This window comes from Xenopus laevis, chromosome 3L, assembly GCF_017654675.1.
Source record: "Xenopus laevis strain J_2021 chromosome 3L, Xenopus_laevis_v10.1, whole genome shotgun sequence".
Classification (NCBI taxonomy): domain Eukaryota; kingdom Metazoa; phylum Chordata; class Amphibia; order Anura; family Pipidae; genus Xenopus; species Xenopus laevis.
The window spans coordinates 63619663-63639248 of NC_054375.1; the positions used below are offsets into that span (position 1 = coordinate 63619663).

General features: G+C 38.2%; 1 protein-coding gene across 2 annotated transcripts in view; it reads right to left on the reverse strand.

Annotated features, from left to right (window-relative positions):
- Window positions 1–357: 357 nt before the first annotated feature.
- vezt.L (vezatin, adherens junctions transmembrane protein L homeolog) overlaps window positions 358–19586 on the reverse strand; it is a 38554-nt gene continuing 19325 nt past the window's right edge. Inside the window, exons 4-12 of one of the 2 annotated variants that reach the window (XM_018250838.2) lie at window positions 18354–18529; window positions 15964–16245; window positions 14625–14774; window positions 12975–13122; window positions 11152–11480; window positions 7495–7688; window positions 7028–7128; window positions 4247–4454; window positions 358–2384 (exon numbers count right to left, since the gene is read on the reverse strand). In XM_018250838.2, coding sequence (XP_018106327.1) covers window positions 1891–2384; window positions 4247–4454; window positions 7028–7128; window positions 7495–7688; window positions 11152–11480; window positions 12975–13122; window positions 14625–14774; window positions 15964–16245; window positions 18354–18529 — 2082 coding nt within the window. In that variant the 3' untranslated portion in view covers window positions 358–1890. 2 annotated transcript variants of the gene reach the window in all.

Consider the following 19586-nt stretch of genomic DNA (forward strand, 5'->3'; position numbering starts at 1 on the left):
TGCAGAACAACAAAATGTCGACCTGCACCTGACACTAACATGGCGCGCCTCCATATTTACAGACCCGTGCCCGCTGCTGTTTGATATCACGGAAGGGGCAGAGCCATACAGGCACGATTATATAAAAAACACTCACTGGAGGCAAAAGCTGGCACAGTAAGGTCGCAGGCAAGTAAAAGCAGAAAGAGCTCAACCTGAACCAGGTACTTAGGTGGGTTACCCGCGGTCTGCCCCCACGGTCAGGAAATTGGGTAAAAACCGGACCATTTTGTGGGTATTCCACAGGTACCTGACCCTATGCAGGACTCTAGTATAGGGAATATTTAAATCCATAATAAAAAAGGACCCAACGCATAATATGTTGTAGGTTTTATTAAAAAATTACATTCTAGGCTTGTTAAGTATAAGAAATATAGTCACAAACGAACAACATCATTAGCCAGTACTGGACAGGAACAAGCAAAGTGGCACATAGTGCTATGCAGTGAACATTTGTCTATATTCCTAAACCATATGGGCTCATTTACTAACAGCGCAGTTACCCATTGCAACAAATCCTTGCACTCATCTTCTTACAACTAGTTGCTTACTGGTTCCTATTTGTAATTGCACTGGCAGAAAATAGTACAGGTTTGGGAGCGATTATCCAGAATGCTCGAGAGCTGGGGTTTTCTGGATAAGGGATCTTTCTATAATTTCACCATACATTAAGGGGTTATTTATCAAAGGTTGAGTTGTGTTTCCCAAAAAAATTTAGTTTTTTGAGAGTAGTTTTCAGTCAAAAACTAGAATTTTTGGGTTAAAAAAAAACCAAATTTTTCGGGGTTTTATAAAAAAAAAAAAACTTGAATTATTCACGTTTTTGTAAAGCTTGAATCTGAAAATACTCCGGCTAAAACCTGTCGAGGTCATTTAGAAGCCAATGGCAGAGGTCCCTTTAACCATTTGAAGATAGTAGCCTTCATGATGTTTGGGTTTTTTTAGGTGGGTTTAGCTCTAAAACTCAATTAATTCAAGCAATTTGAGTTTTTCCTTGGAAAATTCCAATAAATTCATGTTTTCGGGTTGTTTACCCCAAATTCACTACTTCAAGTTTTCTATTGAAGTTTTTTCTTAAATCAGAAAATATTTGAGTTGTAAGTTCATTCAACCTCACATACCTCTAAACCTTGACCTTTGCTAGAAAAACCCCTAAGTCTACTTAAAATTCATTTAAACATGAAATAAACCCAATAGGCTGGTTTTGCTTCCAATAAGAATTGGTTATATCTTCGTTTGGATCAAGTACAAGGATTTGTTTTATCACTGCAAAGTAAAAGGAAAACAATTTTAAACATTTGAATTAATTAAAATAATGTCTATGGGTGGTAGCCTTCCCGTAATTTGGAGCTTTCTGGATAATGAATGCCACATCTGTACCTGTGTTAGCCAATGAGGGTCCGTTTGTCTCTTGCCAGAAAACAAGACAGCACAGAAAAGGACATTATATGAACATTCTAAAAGGAAAAGAAAAATTGAATAAATAGAATTAAATATTAAAATAACATTGAAGTGATTTATGCAGTTGTCCTTGCGCTGTATAACAATATATCCGTGATCGTTGCCATTTTAGTAATTAAGAGTGCTAGCTTCTTCTAGCTCCATTTGGGACTCCCATTGCACTGGCTGTCAGTAATGCTGACAAGCATCTGTAAACACTGCAAGTGCATTTAACTGTTAGGTGCCTGGAGGTGGGTCGGTTCAGAGAGACACTGCAGAATATGTTACAGACTATTCAGGCACAGTGAATATAATATTATCATGTGCCCGTGTAACGGAGATCCTACAATTACTTGTTGTTTTGCCATACGAGTGGACTTTACATCTCTTCTCTCTACTGACCATAGAAATCTACCCTTCAAGCTGTGAACTGTCATTATTTCTCTCTTTATCATGATCGTGATCCTCATTGTCATCATCATCATCCCATTCATCTCCAAAAGTCTGCTCCTGCAGGAAAGTGAACGTGAGAGATCGTGCAGCCACTTGAGCTGCTAGTCCAGAGGTAAAATTCAGATCTGATGACTGATGGATTCGGGCAAGCCTCTCTTTAATGGCCGGGGGCAATACAGTTCTAGGGGCTGGGCAAGGAGTTTCATCTTCTTCTTCTTTACAGCTAGCTGGCTCAACTTCCTCTGACACGGGGCATATTTTTGCCTCATCCTCATGATTCATATTCCCGTGATCTACTTGAATAGGTGCATCTTTAACATGTTCAGTTCCATTTATCTCACTTGGGATTTCTCCATAAAAACCCAGATTTTTGTGTGGTTCCTCAGGATATATAGAAAGAAGAGGTTCAAAATGTCCCACAGGCTCTTCTGGCAACAACGGTGTTATTACAGCTTTAAATATAGTGAAAAATATATTAGAGGATACACAGCAAACCATACAAATACGGTCTAAAAAGATACATGGGGGCAGATTTATTAAGGGTTGAAGTGAAAATTCTAATTTTCAAATTTTTTTTTGGTCAAAACTCTCAAATTGGAATTGTGAATTATCCAAACTCAATTTGAATTTTAATTAGAATTTTGAGATTATCATACTGTAGCCCTTTAAGAACTCAAATTCAACTATTCTTCACCTTAAACATAGTTTAAGGTGCCTTCCCCTACCTTCCCACTGGCTATAATGAAAAATCGCCAGTGGGATGACACTCGCGGGGCATTGTTTTCCGAAGTCACCCGAAGTTTAGTCGCCAGGCGACTTTGGAAAACGAAGAGCCGCGAGTGCCATACTGCTGCCAGTTTTTTCGCCGGGGCAACTAATCTCTCCAAATCTGCCCGTGTGCCCTTACCCTTAGAGCTCTGGCAAATAATTAATGCAAAGACCTAGTGACAAGTAATGTATGGTAAATGCTATTAGGGTAAGGAAACTGAAGCACAAACACTTGCACAAAATAGGCACAAGGTCATTGTTCTGCTATTATTCATGATAAAGAGTAACCATCTCTGATTCAGAGCTATATAAGCACCTTATCTTACACAACTTTTCCCAGGAACATTCCTTGTAAGATCTCTTGTACAGGTTTTCTAATACAGAACCTTTCCTGTAGGTATCTGAATTATTAGTCACTTCCTCTCTCCCAGCTGAGCCATGTTGGCATGTGACTACTTTGCCTTGAAATTCTAACCAGACACTTGAACATGAACTACACTCGGATCTGACCCTGGCTGAAAGCATTTTGTGGGCAGTAGAGAAGATAGCATGCTATCAAAGCCATTAAATACCCAATATAATATTACTATATGCTCTTCTGCAATACAGCAACCATCTCTTGTCCTTTCCTGTGTACTATGTGGGGCCGCTTTCATTTTCCATTGCATATTTAATGTGTTTGATCTTAATCCTTTAATTAGCTTGGTTAGAGTCTGTAATAACATCTTGACCGGCTCCAATGGTGTACAATGGTGCTTGTATATGAGCAAATATGTATACCAGCTCTATGTGTGGAGTTAAACTTGCCTAAGTAGCTGCATTAGTCACTTGTAAACACTACACACTCACCACTGCCTCGAATATTCATCCCCCTTTATGTGAAAAGTGAGGGGAACACACAAGCACTATGAAGCCGCCAGGATATGAGTCAGGACCTACTGTTGCAGCACCCTGTGACTGCTGATAAAATTGCACAGGTCCTGAATATAAACTAGCACCAGGGTGAATTCCCTCTGTGGTTAAAGGGGTGGTTCATCTTTAAGTTAACTTTTAGTATGTTTTACAATGGCCAACTTTTCTGTTCATTTTTTCTTTTTTATAGTTTTAGAATGATTTGCCTTTTTCTTCTGACTCTTTGCAGCTTTCAAATGGGGGTCACTGACCCCATCTAAAGAACAAGTGCTCTGTAAGACTACACATTTATTGGTATTGCTAGTTTTTATAACTCATCTTTCTTTTCAGACCTTCTCCGAGTTACATTACAGTCTCTTATTCAAATCAGTGCATGGTTGCTAGGGTAATTTGGACCCTAGCAACCACATTGTTGAAATTGCAAACTGGAGAGCTGCTGGATAGAAAGTTAAATAACTCAAAAAACAAATAATAAAAAATGAAAACCAATTGCAAATTAACTTGGTTAATTTGAGGTTCCACTGTAATCGAAATACAGGCACTAATAAATTTTAATAACAGTTTTAAACAAGACTACTTCTCTGGTATAAGAAGCATGGAATCATGCAGGTTGGTATGCTCTATTTGTACATACCATGTTCACTAAACAGCAGCTGCTTCCACTTTTGTCTCTCTGCCTCAGATGCCTTTAGTCCTAATACAGCCTTTAGTTCTTGCAGAACTCTCCTGGACTCCTCCCGTTCACGCTTCTGTCTCTCTCTTTCTTCTGGAGAAAACAGGTATATTTCTTCACTATTGAACTCCTGATCTGTGACAGCCTCTTCCACATAAGCCTCCAATATCTGTAATGAAATAGAAGGAATAAGTCAAACAAAGGCCTCAGATGCACAGCTTACATTCTATAAATAAGGTACGAATAGGAAAAGCATTTATACCAATGATGCCACTGCTTAAAGGAACATTATTATCAGAAAAAAATAAACTGTGATGTGTAGATTTTGACAAACCGAAAACTAGGGATGCACCAAATCCACTATTTTGGATTCGGCCGAGCCCCCGAATCCTTGGCGAAGGATTCGGCCGAATATCGAACCAAATCCGACCCCTAATTTGCATATGTAAATTAGGGGTGGGAAGGGGAAAACATTTTTTACTTCCTTGTTTTGTGCGAAAAAGTCTTGCAATTTCCCTCCCCACCCATATTTTGCATATGTAAATTAGGGTTCAGTTCAGCCAGGCAGAAGGCCGAATCCAAATCCTGCTGAAAAAAGGCAGAATCCTGGATGAATCCCGAACCGAATGCAAGAAGAAGCGACTTTTTCAGAAGATTTTCAGAAAAAACAAACGCTTTTCATTTTCAAGGCAGTGTCCTTTTTAACTTTTGTGGATGTATTTTTTAAAAATTGCAAATATTACAAAACCTAAACAATTATAGCTGACACCCATTAAAGGGGTTGTTCTTCTTTCAATTAACCATTAGTAAGAAGTAGAGAGTGATATTCTGAGATAATTTGCCACTGGTTTTAATTTTCTTTTATTGATTTGGGAAAAAAAAGACCAGAATATGAATAGTGGAGGGCCCGAATAGGAAGATGAGTAATAAAAAGTAGCAATAACAACAAGCTTTATAGAGCATTTGTTTTTTTAGATGAGGTCAATGCCCCCCATATGAAAGCTGGAAAGAAGAAGGCAAATAACTCAACAACTATAAAAAAGAACAAATGAAGTCCAGATGTAAATAGCTTACAATTAGTCATTCTATAACATAATAAAAGTTAACATAAAGTAGAACCAACCCTTTATTTTTTACTTGGGGGTGCCAAAGGTTAGGCACCCCCAAGTGATTCTATTTACTTACCCGATACCCTGGGCCGGTGCTCCTATTTTTTTATGATTATTTATAGGTTTTGAAATGATTTGCTTTCCTCTCTTGGCTTAAAAAAATCAATTGCTCTGTAAGGCTACAATTTTATTGTTATGGTTTTATTGTTACTTTTTGTTATTCATTTTTCCATTCAAGCCCTCTACTATCATATCAAACTGGAGAGCTGTTGAAAAAAAAATAGAATAATTCAAAAAAAAAAAAAAAAAATGAAGACCAATTGTAAATTGGCCAAAAAAAGCACTCTTCACATCATGCTGAAATGTAATGAAAAAGGTAAACAACCCCTTTACGTTAAGCTGGAAGCACTCATTTGGAAGTCACCCATCTGCATCAACGCTCCAATGCGATGTTCATCCAACAAGTTTTTCAAACCTGCCTGACTGAGATCAGGTCAATAAGCTCATGACTTGGTCTGGTGGGACCGAGTCGGCAGATTTTATCGACCTCTGCATGGTCACCTTTAACAAAATCAAGGGTTAAGGGAATTCTGTGTTTTTTGTCAGAGTGGATTCACAATGTATTCTCCATTTCAATATACAAGCAATATAACTTTATTAGAAATAGACAGAAATATAGACTGATCCTTTGCACCCAAAATGCATCAACACAAATGTTCACTACACACTTATTCTTATATACGTATATTCAAACCTACCCTTGAAAACAACTCAATCTGCCCGAGCAGCTAAATAACCTGTTTTCCTCACTATGTTCAGCAAACCCAGGTATCCATTTATTAAATGGCAATGGTATATTCAAGCCACTGCATAAGTACAGCACAACTGTTGAATAAAAGCACTTAAGATGTACTTTGCCTGGATAAAGCATTTGCAGCGAGAATTATTATCTTAGTATAGAGAATATTAGTCTCCTGCTTAAAGTACTTTCTGACCGCACTCAGAGAATAAATCTGCATCATCATCAGGCTGCCACTTGAATCTCCCCCTCCTGCCTGTAGACATGGCTGCAAGCTGCTCGTGTTGTGTTTGACTGTAAGGGGACGGTGCCATTTTTTTTTAATGCTAAGAGCCTGAAACTGCCTCCAATAACCCCATAAATTATGCTATTTTTAGGAATCACTTGAATGCCAGCGTGGTGGATGTCCACATTTTGCAAAAAAAATGCCTTTGTGTACATTTTTTTTACACTGTTCCCATACGCAATACTGAGGGGTTTTTGACATTCCAATGTCTCAGAAAAACATGGTGGTAAATACCCGAAACCATTAAGTATTACCTAGGCCTAAAGCTGGCTTGTAAATAATGATTTAATATAGTAATTATAATAAGCAGCCATTTAAACAGTACAGAAAGCATCCATAGACTTTAGGAACAACCTAGTATTTCTGCACGTAATAACTCCCAGTCATAGAAGGCATATGGGGCTGCTGGTGCCCCCCCCCCCCAACTGCACAATGAAGATGTGAATCAGGAACTGACATTTAGGGGAACTGTATGTTTTAAACCAGGGTTTGCTTCTATAATGCCATCTATGGCAAGCCATTGGTACCCTAACGCAATATTTCTTTACCTGCTCTTCTGGTACAGGATCTCGGTCTTCGATGCGCATTGCTGGAGGCACATTAGACACCACAGGGTAATTCAAATTTTCACAGGAATATTTCCCAGTATCTAAAAAGATTTAGAATGTATTTATAATATCAAAGTATTATAGAAATGATTCAATAGAATTATATTACATTTTGTTGCTTGTATTGCCAAGGCAATATTAACTGCAGTACCACTAAAAGTTCTCTAGAAAAACACAAATATTGCTGCAATCAATGTGTTAAAGCCATAGTTACTGCACTTGTAAATAAGGCTTTTTGCCTGTATTGCCTGTATTTTGCCTTCTTATTAGTAGGTCTTTATCAATAACTTTGGCCAGGCACTTTTATTTTATATACAAATTAAGCAAGGTGTCATATCTAATATATATGTCTAGAAAACAATAGTTCTAAGATATGAAGGGATGAATGTATATGATGCTTTTGGTACCTTTCTTTGTTGTTGGCTTCCGGACCATCCTTTCTACTTGGCACAGGGCCTCTTCCCAGCAGGTGTTACTGGCCTGCACATGGGGCTGAATAATCCTCAGCTTCTCTTCCAGCATTAGAGAGGCTTCTGGTGTCACTGCTTGCATTTCCTTACAGGAGGAAAGTTTATCTAATTCATCCTCCAAAACAATCACCCTGGTTTAGAGAGAATTATGGTTAGGCAGCACAAGACAAGCATCTCTACTTATATTTGTAACTGACATCATCAGCCCTTGCATCCCTTGAACCCTGGGTCTTTAAACTGTCCTCTTTACTGATGGTTTGCGTGAGAATTCTAAGCCTTTATAAACCAAACAGGATTTTGATTCTCTGGTTCCTGTCATTTGATATTTATTCAGCCAATTAAAAACACAATACATTAGGATGAGAGCTTTGAAACCTATGGTAAGTACTTTAGAATAATAGGCTATTATATGGACAAAAATGAATTGCTGAACAAGTATACTCTCATAATGTGGTAGATACAGCTGAAATATTGGAGCTGCAAGTGAAAAGAATTTATGAAACAAAAAATCCAAACTTAGAAAAATATTATCCATTCTGTAAGACGTTGCTGGCATAACTACATGTACATGAGAAATGAAAATGTTAGCAGGAAAGCAAATGCATTTCCAAACAGCTGTCATCTCAGAGGAACTTGTCAAACACCACAGCATATCTGCATAGAAAGCACTTTCTGTAAATATAAAAAGCATCTGTGGCATACTGCACTGTGTGAAAGAGTAACCAGGCTCCCCCTGCCCGGGGTTGGACAGAAAATTATGACGATGACACAAACTTAAAAGGAATAGCTTGTATTCTAGTTGTTGAAAACTTGTTGGTTATTCATGTAATAATTTGTCATCTTTAATTTAGTGCCAGATAACTGGCAGTGTTCATTATAAATTAAGAAGAGGCAAATCTTTGGGGGCTGTCTAGAAAGCAGCTGCATAAGTCAAGATAAAATATACATGGAATAATGTAAAATACAAGGGTTTTTAGAAGTCACCAAAGAGTTTCATGACCATATAAATGCTGAGTGCTTTCATATAGGCCATGGACCTCCAGGTTTCAATGAGTCATGGACTTAAGAGTCCTTGAGAAAGTGGATTGTTGCCTGCAAAACATGTATGACAAAGGAGTCTGAAACCTACTCCGCTACTGTGGTAAGTCTTGTGCACAGCGCTGGAACTACAAAACTCCGGACATTATATAGAAACAAGCAGAGGGAAGAGGTAAGTGCAGTTACAGCTGAGTGTGAAGGCAAAAGAGAAGCCATGGCAACTGGAGCGAACATGAACAGACAAGACATATATGCTGTATCTTTTAATGTTAATATGTGAGTGGAGATTATGGGGTGGAGATTGTGTTGGTGGGAGATAGGGTATTTCTAAAAGAAACTTACTACTTTAGAAGGAGTCTCATACACATTGACTGTTTTATAGCCATTGTGTGTGAATTGGGAAAGTATTCTGGTGCATAAGCTGCAGAGTGGAGAGTGGAAGTAAAGAAATAAAGTTTTTGTTCACTTGGAGAGGAACCCAGGGCCAAGGAGCGTTGCAGGTGACTATACGGTTTATTAATAATAATACTACGTGGGTTACTTAAAGGGGGACCACTGCTATTATCAAAAAAATCTACCAAACTACAGTGGATGCTTAGTAATATGAACAAATGCACTTTGTGATTTTTTTCGTATAGCTTTTGAGATATAAATGCACCTATTAAGCTAGGTGTACGTGAGACATATGCGAATAAGTTCTGCTCTATGCATGCAAGGTTGTGCAGGAAATACCTGAGAAAACATGGCATGGGGTATTTAATCCTCTAAATTGACTAAGTGTGCCCGGATCGCTACTCTAAAGGTGGCCATACACGGGCCGATAAAAGCTGCCGACAGACCGTGTTGGCAGCTTATTGGCCCGTGTATGGGGGCCCCCCGACGGGCTTCCCCGATCGAGATCTGGCCGAAAGTCGGCCAGATCTCGATCGGATGGGATTAAAAATCCCGTCGGATCGCGGCCGCATCTGTTCGTTGATGCGGTCCCGCGATCCGACCGCCCGTTTGGCGAACGCTAGGATCCGATCGTTGGGCCCTAGGGCCCACGATCGGATCAGCCCGATATTGCCCACCTCAAGGTGGGCATATCGGAGGGAGATCCGCTCGTTTGGCGACATCGCCAAACGAGCGGATCTATCCGTGTATGGCCACCTTTAGAGAAAGGTCTCAAAGGGAAAGCTAGTGGAAGGGGTTGGCACGTGAAGTGGAATCCTGGAATGGAATGGTTGTGTGTTGTGTCCAGTATTGGGACACTTTGTATTTGCTATACGCTGCATGCGGTTGGTAGTATGTATCTACCACGCAACTAATTAGTACTGTCCTAAAGCACCAACTCATTTTTGCCCTGGTCAATCAGTACTCCGTGGTTAGCCCATTTTTTAAGTGTGAACACTGGACATTAATATTAAAATAATTTTTAACAAATTTTCTTATTAAAAGTTATGTTTTATTTATTTCTTTACATATCAGAAACTTGGATGCTGTGGATGGGATGGTGCAGTTATATGGGTCAGTTTTTTTTTCTCCTTTATTTTTGATTCTATATACATTATCTGACTCTGCACACCATTTTTCCTATAATTGATAGTTGGTGCTCCACAATATCTAATTCTCGTAACTTTTTACTTGGTTATTGCTCCTAAAATCAGGGAAATAAAGATGAATGGACACAGCATGGGAGCTGAGTAGCTAACTAGAGCTATTCTCATGCAGCTATTTTCATAGCTTGGCACATCTAAGTCTGCTTCCACCTGAGGCTCCTACCTCCAGCACACCTTTGGGAGAGAGGGTTTGCAAACTTGCCTTATATTCTTAACCTAACCTGGTCGAGACCCAAAAAAGGGTCACTGTACTATTTAGGGTGGGTCCCCATAATTCACCTTAATAATGTGCAGTGTATTCTTTAATTTGGGACTATGAGAAAAAGATTAAGAAATAATGGTATAATGGAAGCAGTTTAATGTAAGGCAATGTTCATCTTACTTTGAATATACAGAATATCAGGTAGAAGTGGTAGAACAGTCTGTCATTCAAGAGGCAGTAACCCCCTTTCCTGAAAGTGGTTGCGAGTGGTAGACTCAAGCTATCAGTCCAGTGTGTTGCTCCTATGTTGTCTCACTACAATTTTTATTACAATAACTACTCTTAGGAGCAATAATAAGGTAAATAATTAATAAAACATAAAGGCAGTGTTTTTGCATGGTACATGATTATTTCAGGTGTCAGGGACTTTTCAAGCAGCAGTCTAGTAAAGTTTATGAGCATTTAAGATAAAAGCTTATTTGTGTCATATGGGGCAGTGGCCCTTATTCCAGCAGTAGATCTGAATTCACTGCCATAAAGCACTATAAACCAAATATTAAATCCCCCCCCCCAAACAAGTAAAATGTGCCAATTACTTTTAAAACAATTAGGTCAAATGTTTATTTACAAAACTACACTGCTTTGCACAATATTTCTCAGTAAAAGTAAACCCTTTTCTGATGGCAGTATCCATTTAAGATATTGCATAGAATAGAGAAATGTATTTAAGGCTCATCATTTTCTTTAGAGACTCACTCATTAAGTAGTGCCTTCAGGTGAAGCTGCAAACTGCGTACGGCTCCATGAAGATTGTTCAGCTCCCCAACCTCCTTCCTCTTGGCAGTGCGTTCCAAGCCAGACTGGTGTTGTGTTTCAAAGTAACGATAAAACTCGTAGCTGCGCTTCAGTTCAGCCATGCATGCAGCCTGAGTATGAGGTAGATCCTGTACCACATCAGACCAAATGAAGTGAGGAAGTTGCTCTGGGCTGGTTGAAGGGCCCTGAGATGCATTTTCTGGAGAAAGTAGCAGAGCCAGACGACGGAAAAATTCTGAACTTTGCCCTATCCAAAGCTGGAACAGGACCTGTGAAGCAGAATGTAAGTAGAGACTTTAACAGGGTAAGAAGAGTTAATGGAGTTTCAATTTGATTGTACTGTTAAGGGTAAAAATTGCAAGATGGCAATAAAATCCTCATAGGGCTGACATACATGGGGCAGATTTATTATGGGTCGAAATGCAAATTCTCAATTGAATTTTCGAGTTGGATTTGTTGTCAAAACTCACAAATTCGAGCTGGGAATCATTTCAAATCAGAATTCTTCATTCCATATCAACGAGTTTTAGACTTTTTTTTTTTAAAATAAGATACAATTCGAGTTTCGAGGTCATTTGAATTACGAAAAACATTTGACCTTTTCATACATCTGGGGGCAAATTTACCTAGGGTCAAATATCGAGGGTTAATTAACCCTCGATATTCGACCGTCAAAGTAAAATCCTTCGAATTCGAATATCGAAGTCGAAGGATTTACCGCTATTCCTACGATCGAACGATCGAAGGAATAATCGTTAGATCGAACGATTAAATCCTTTGAATCGAACGATTCCTTCGATCAGGAAATTGTTAGGAAGCCTATGGGGACCTTCCCCATAGGCTAACATTGGCCTCAGTAGGTTTTAGGTGGCGAACTAGGGGGGTCGAAGAAATTTTTAAAGAGACAGTACTTTGACTATTGAATGGTTGAACGATTTTTAGTTCGAATCGTTCGATTCGAAGGTCGTAGTCGAAGGTCGAAGTAGCCCATTCGATGGTTGAAGTAGCCATATTCGACCATTCAAAATTCTAACTTTTTTTCCTCTATTCCTTCACTCGAACTAATGTTTAATGCATGTTTAATGGGCCCCCTGATGTGCAACGAGTTGTGAAATATCATACTACAAAGCGGTCCAAATTTTGGTTCATTATTTAAAAGCAAAGCCTTAGTTTAGTGTATAAGATTGGTTATACAGAAACCCGGAAGCTCTGAATTACTGGAAGCCTCCTATAGACTCCATTGTATTCAAATAATTCAGATTTTTAAGAATACATATAATTACTCCTTATTGGAGGCACTTGTAATCTTTTATTTAAACATAATATACTTATAAAATATTTTTTGTAGACTGAAGGTTTGGATATCCAAAATAATGAAAGACCCCTTATCTGGAAAACCCCAGGTTCAGAGCATTCTGGATAACAGGCCCCATGCCTGTACCATAAAAATGGTGTGTTGAGCAGTACCATTTCACTTTCCACCTCCATGGCTAAAATTTAAACAATTCACTGAAGGTGTGATAGAAACTAGAAGTATGTGATGGACTAGAAACTGTAATGTGGACAGAGGGCATACATTTTCTATGGTCACAAAGCTTTTCTATTCTATATTTTGCATAATAAAAAGCTGTGGTACATGTTGATTTATTTTAATATTCTGCCTCTTCAATTAAGCAATAATCTGATTTGTTGTTTGGTTCATATGCATATACACATGTAAATGGAATAGCTAGTAAAGTAGGTAGATATAAAGCCTGACTTACCTTCAAAGCAGGAAGACTAAAAGCGTCAGTTAAATTATGGGCGTCCTCCTCAGACACATGCTCCTCACACAATCCCAAACCCAGGTCTTTCAAGGGAACGACACAGATGTAATTGGTAACATTGTCTATCTCAGAGTTTAGGGGATAAGTTGATTAAGGTTAAGGAAAAGCACTTTATATTAGGATAGATTCATGATAAAAAATTTACGATTTTCTTGAGTAAATTTCAAATTTTAGGCAAAGTGGAAATCAAGATATTGTTACGCTGGTATAAAATCTCAGAATATGTAGGCAAAGTGAATAAAAAGATCATAGAAGGTTCACTAGGATACCTGATTATCAATAAAATGATTTCATGGATTTTTACTCTGCCCTCCTGCATGTGTTGCTAATAGGTGTGCAAAGTTTCAGTGATAATGCCTTATCATGCTTGCCATTTGTGCATTGCATATTGTATATAACAGTGCAATTACTCCAAGGGCAATTACAGTGAAAACCCTAATGTTTAATGCATGGAGGCTTATGTGATTTTGTGTCTGGAGCAGATAAGGTTTAAAATTGTCATATTATAAATCTCTAACGTGAAACCTATTCCCAGGAGTCAAATATCCTATACAACCACTGACTGTGCCAAATCCAATACAAATATTGTTTACAAATTGAATGCATATTTCCATGTACCTCTGCCTTGTGCAATTACCAATGCAGGTAAACAGATATATGGAGTAATCCAACTACAGTCTGTCACTAATCCTTTCCTCTCCTAGTTTCCGGTTAACTAACCGTTTGACACCGGTTTAATGCAGGCAGCCAATCTGTGCTTTGTTTGCCAGCTGGGGAACTACTTTGAAATGCAAATTCTGCACAGGAGCTTGACAGCTGTAGGGCTTTTTATATATTTAATGTTAAACCAAACAGGCATTTCCTAAGATTGAATAAAATAAACTATAAAGTAAGTGAATTGTCTAATCTGTCAGGCACCACCAGCTGCATTCACGAGTATAAAGAAACATCTGCTACTGGACCATTTTCTATCTACCTTTCCGTGCTTCATTAAATCTTCGGTTAATGCTCTACATGTGCTGAGTTAAGCCTATTTGATAGCACATCTATCATTCCTCAGTGCCTTTCGTCAGCTGACATCCTCCAAACCTAAAGCTTTTGCCTTCTTGATTGAGAATTCAAATTACTGTTTAAACATTTAGTTTTATTTTACAAATAAATGAGCTAATGCTCTCTTTTAAGAAATTTTATTTTCAGAATGAAAAGAAAAAATTCCCACAGCTCTTTCAGGCTTACTGACCTACTGATTTTAAAAGGTCTTTTTTTTCTTTTTTATGTTTTTGACATAAAATTGTGAAATGAAAATGAAATAACACACATATATATCAACACTGCCAGCAATGGACAAATGTTGTACTAGAATATCTAGGTTTTGTGGCCCCGTAAAGGCCTTTTGTGCTGTCACAGATATTTCTTAAAACTATATAACTGTGACTGTTATTGTCCGCCTGTAAGTTTATTAGCTAAGGGAAGCCTGCACACATAATGAACCAAAAAAGACTTGAACCCAAGTCATCTGAAACCCTCTGGATAATTATACAGTATTCTTCCTTTAAATACTGTGCTGAATCCCCTTATGAAGGATATTGTTTTAGCATGTACAGTGTGGCAAGTCTAGAAATTCTAAAGTTGGTTCTTACGGTCCGGTAGACTGCTTTGCGTAAGCCGAGGAGGTGCTGACTGGCATGTTGCCCAGCTTTACCATATGGACAAGCAGCACTGACCCTGTCAAGCAAACTTGAAAAGTAAAATGTGATACATCTGTACAGATGTTCCAGCCAAACCACATTTCAACATACTGTACATGAAATAAATGGATTTACATCACTAAATAACATTTGTAGCTATTTATTCTAATAAAAATAAGGTTAAAGCAACAGAGCCCTCTCTAGAATGAGTGGTGCAATTTCATATTATAGAAGAAACTCCCTCAATAAGGCATACGAGTATAGTTGCAGGGGTACATTGTTTGCATTGTATGCCCATTAATAATCAGCAAAGCAATCTAAGCATATATTACTAATTTGCTGGGTTACCATAAAAAACGTGGCTTTTTGTAATGTGTTAAATGAGTAGAAATGTTGCTGATATAACGAAATGCCATGAGTTGCTGCATGTTACAACCCGACTGAAATTAATAATGCCTTACAGGTTATAAGTGCCACAGTGGAAAACCCCACTGACTCATTACAGAAAAATAACACACCAAGCTCAAGATTAGGAATAACATACTGGAAAATCAGACTTTACATTTGTTAATGGTTGTTTCCTGAACTAAAGAGTTTTCAAAAAAGAAAATTGTGTTTGGCTGTGGCTTATTACACTGATCTATATGAAATATAATAACCCAATAACACCAGCTACTACAGTTGTGGGTGCACTGGATAGAAAAGCAACCAAAGTTTCAACAGAGATTTCTTTGAGGGTAGTAAGTGAAGCATCTTGCTAAACTGGAGTATTAGGTTAGGAACAATATGCACAATATTGTTTTTATGATCACTGTACATTACCATGGAGTTGCATAAATAAAAAGAAATTAAGACTAATGGGCTATGTCAGCATGACTACAACTTATGCTGGGGTCCTTTAATAGAAGGAGGACCTGCACTAGGGTAAATATTTCCCAGTGCAAACAGTGGAGCATCTGCCCATCACCAATTTGAAAAGGTTTGTATGTTTCAATTGTTTATATAAAAGCATCATGGCTAGCCTGGCACATATCTATATGTACAAGAAGTATACTCCCCTGCATGTGTAAATTCCTTAGCTGTACGGTACTTCTTGCAGTGCTTCTTAAGATATTAGTTTTGCTTACTGTGCAAGTAAACGTTTCTATACCCACATAGTATAAAGCAAAACCCTGCAAGTGCACCTTCATTCCTACACTAAAAATGACTTTTTGTTTGTTCTAAACCATAACACTTACAGGGTGAATCCACGAGAAATAACTTCTGTTTCCTGAATGAGGCGCAGGGCCTTTCTCACAAGGTTAGTGAAGGCTCGGCTATTCGATACTGTCCCTTCCACTTGGGTGCAGTATTTTCTCAGGATTATCCTCAATCTAGCGGAGCGCCAGGTATGGAGAGTTTTCAGGACAGTAAAGGCAGCAAAAAGGATGAGGCTTGGTCCCCATATAAGTGAGGATGAAATGGACCAGGACTGAAAGGCAGCCACTGCACTAAGAAAAACAAATAATATGGACGTTTCCCTGTTGCAAACAAAAGAAAGAAAAACAGGTTAAAAAAAACTGTTAATTTTTTAAACAAGAAACATAGATAGTTTCAACTAAGTCTTATTGTAAACAGTGAGTTTCAGGCAGAGCTTTTCTGATCCTTCATCCTTCACACCCTAACCTTTATGGTTACAATCCCTCCCCTATAGAAGACACGTTCCAAAAACTTGCAGTGATTAGATTTAAGGAGTTGGAAACGGTCTGCAAATTTAGATTTATGTCTCTGAATGTTAGGCTGTATCTGAGTTAATTTACTGTACCAGTGGTTATGGATGCATAGCTGCATAGTAGAAAGAGAGAATCTCAGTATTCTCAGATAATGGGATAAGAAAAATAGTATATTGCATTATCTGATTGACTGCAAAGTACATGCAATTGTGGATGGAGGACTTAACTTTAAGCAATTATGTTAGGTAAGTGTAAAGATGAGGACACACAGAGTGAAGGCTCCTCTACTCTCAGCCTATGATTTTTTCTGCAGGTTGAGAGGTCTGCTCCCTTCCCCAGCTCCTATGATCTACACTGAAAATGACAGCTTCCGCTTGAGTGCTATTACGTTTTCAGCCAACCTTCGCTCTGCTCCATGTACCTGCAGTTTAATGGAAACTGTACTTTTTAGTACACATCAATGAAGCTGGGGAAGGAAGCGGATCCACTTCTCTCAGCCTGTAGAGAAAATGCAGACTAAGAGCAGCAGAATCAACACTCCATGCATCCTTAGCCGAAAGGAGAAGGAAAGTTGTTTACCACTTGGGGGTGCCAAATGTTAGGCATCCCCAAATGAATGTATTTACTTACCTGAAACCCCGGGCCAGTGCTCCTATCAGAAGAAAACTGCACCGGCCTGGGGTTATTCCAGTGAGCACCACGGAGTGCTACGCTTCCGGCTTCTTTGTAGGCTTTTGCATTCTACCGCACATGTGTCTGCCCCGGGAAATTTGAAGAAAGAAGAATCCGGCAGAGGATCGCTCCATGGTGCTCACTGGAATAAGCACCAGCCTGGCGTTACAAGTAAGTAAATACAATCACTTGGGGGTACTTAACATTTGGCACCCCCAAGTGGTAAATGACTTTCCTTCTCCTTTAATAGTAATCTAAACAGTAAGCTAAATTCTGCCTGTTTATTTTGTATCACAATACTTTAAAACACTGTATCCAAAATAGTGTGATCTTGTTTGTGTTTAATAACATCTACACAACTTCACACTTTTGCATGTACTGGGGAGTATATTTTCTGGCCATTTGTGCAGATGTACAGCCTTCCACACGGAACTTCCACTGTTTCCTATAAGGCAACCAACATCTATCTCAAAATCTCATATTTTTACACAACTGGATACGGCAATTTCTTTAGAAAAGCATTAGTAGCAGTTGTGTAGTTAGCTATGGCTTATAAAAGCAAGTGAAACATTTTATAACAACTAGATCAAGTCAGGGTAACATGAACAAAAACCATGGTGGATAAATAATAAATTACTTTTAAAACTATGAAACATAGGAAATCGTAAGCCATAATGTGATGGAAAAAACACAACCCTGTTAAAACAAATGTAAATGATAAAAAAAATGTAACCTGGCAAATTTTTGATAATATTCCTTTAACACTTGTTTCCTTTATTTTAGAAGTATTTCTTTGTGAATGTTCCAATACTGGTATTTTAGCTTTGATTTTCTTAAAGAATAAAGTCCTTGAGCATACCGAAAAAAAAACCTGAAAATGTCTAGGCAAGACACCGTTGTTGAAAAGGAATCTAAGTTATTTACAAACACAGAAGTATTCAGAGTTAATGGAAACACTTAGCTGTTTTTGTGAGCTAGGAACAAATGTGTTTCAGGGTCTCAATGAGAGTTTGTGAGCCAACAAGCACTTGTCACAAAGCCAACGAGTGGAACAAGGGACAAGGTGGGGAAAGGATGGACTTTGCCTGTGAGCTGACCAGCTGACATTAGATTTAAAATAACATCCCAAACATAGCAAAACCATTCCACATTAACATCTGTGCAGATCACAAAATTCAACCGTTAAGAGATTTTTCATATTATGCAAAATATCAGTGTTTCATGAAAAATTATTTATTTAGTACCAAATATTTGGTGTTGCTATGGACCAGAGTGTAGGAAGGTGGTCATTCTGTTGATTCTGGGTCTGACCAGCAGACAGGATCCCCGGGTCAAGCAACTCAATCAGCTCCACATCCTCCTGTATCAGGACTTCCTGTTGTAGGATGGTGCGCAGGCTTTCAAGTCGGAACCCGATTTCCTAATAGGGGGGAGAAAATAAGCAGATGGCTGTTAACTCCTTGTGCTTACTTGTTGAGGCTGTAGTACAGGTATGGGATCCGATCAGAATTTTTCCAGGTTTTCTGGATAACAGATGTTTCCATATTTGAATCTTCATACCTTAAGTCTACTAGGAAATAATTTTTACATTAAATAAACCCAATAGGCTGATTTTGCTTCCAATAAGGATTGATTATATCAAGTACAAGGTACTGGGTTTTTTTTATTACAGAGAAAAAGGAAATGATTTTTGATTATTTGGATAAAATTGGGTCTATGGGAAAGCAAAAGGGCAGTATAAACCTGTAGCCACCTTTTTTCAACATTAGCTAAATAAATGGCACATATGCTGAAAATGTATTCAGTCAATTATTTTCATTTAAAAATTAATCAGTATTTTGTTTTTACCCTTGCAACCCCCCCCCCCCCTCCTCCCTGTGATCAGCTGAGGTAGTGGATTCTGGGGCTTGTTTTCCATAGTGTGTGGTGCACAGATTCTCTAGAAAACAAAGGGAATCCAGACCCAGAATCTATCACTTCACAATGGAACAAGGAGTGGGTGGAATTATGTTACACTGTGAGCCTAATATGCGTGATGAACTAGTCCCTAAGAATTAGTTACTGTATGTATGTGTGTGTGTGAAAATAAATACATTTTTATTTAAAGTCCATTAGATCTCTCACAAGAATACTTTATCTTTTATTGGATATTACACCAGAATAAGTGCAGTTCAAGTTTTCATGATGTCAATAAGTCTGTTACATCATAAATCTCAAAATTACAATTTATTGAACCTAAATAGATCAGACATTTTAGCACTTTGGGTCATATCTACTGAGAACCCATAGAAATCAACGGGAGTTTCTAATTTTGGGAATTGGATATCCAATGTTTTTTAAAAAAAATCAAATATTCACGTTTTTTCAATATGTAGCCAGAGAGATATTCTTTTTCAGATGTGCACTCCTGCAGCTCTTACAGATAATGTGCAAGTAATTTACCCTGGTAAAAAATTCTGCTGGCTGTATTTATGTTG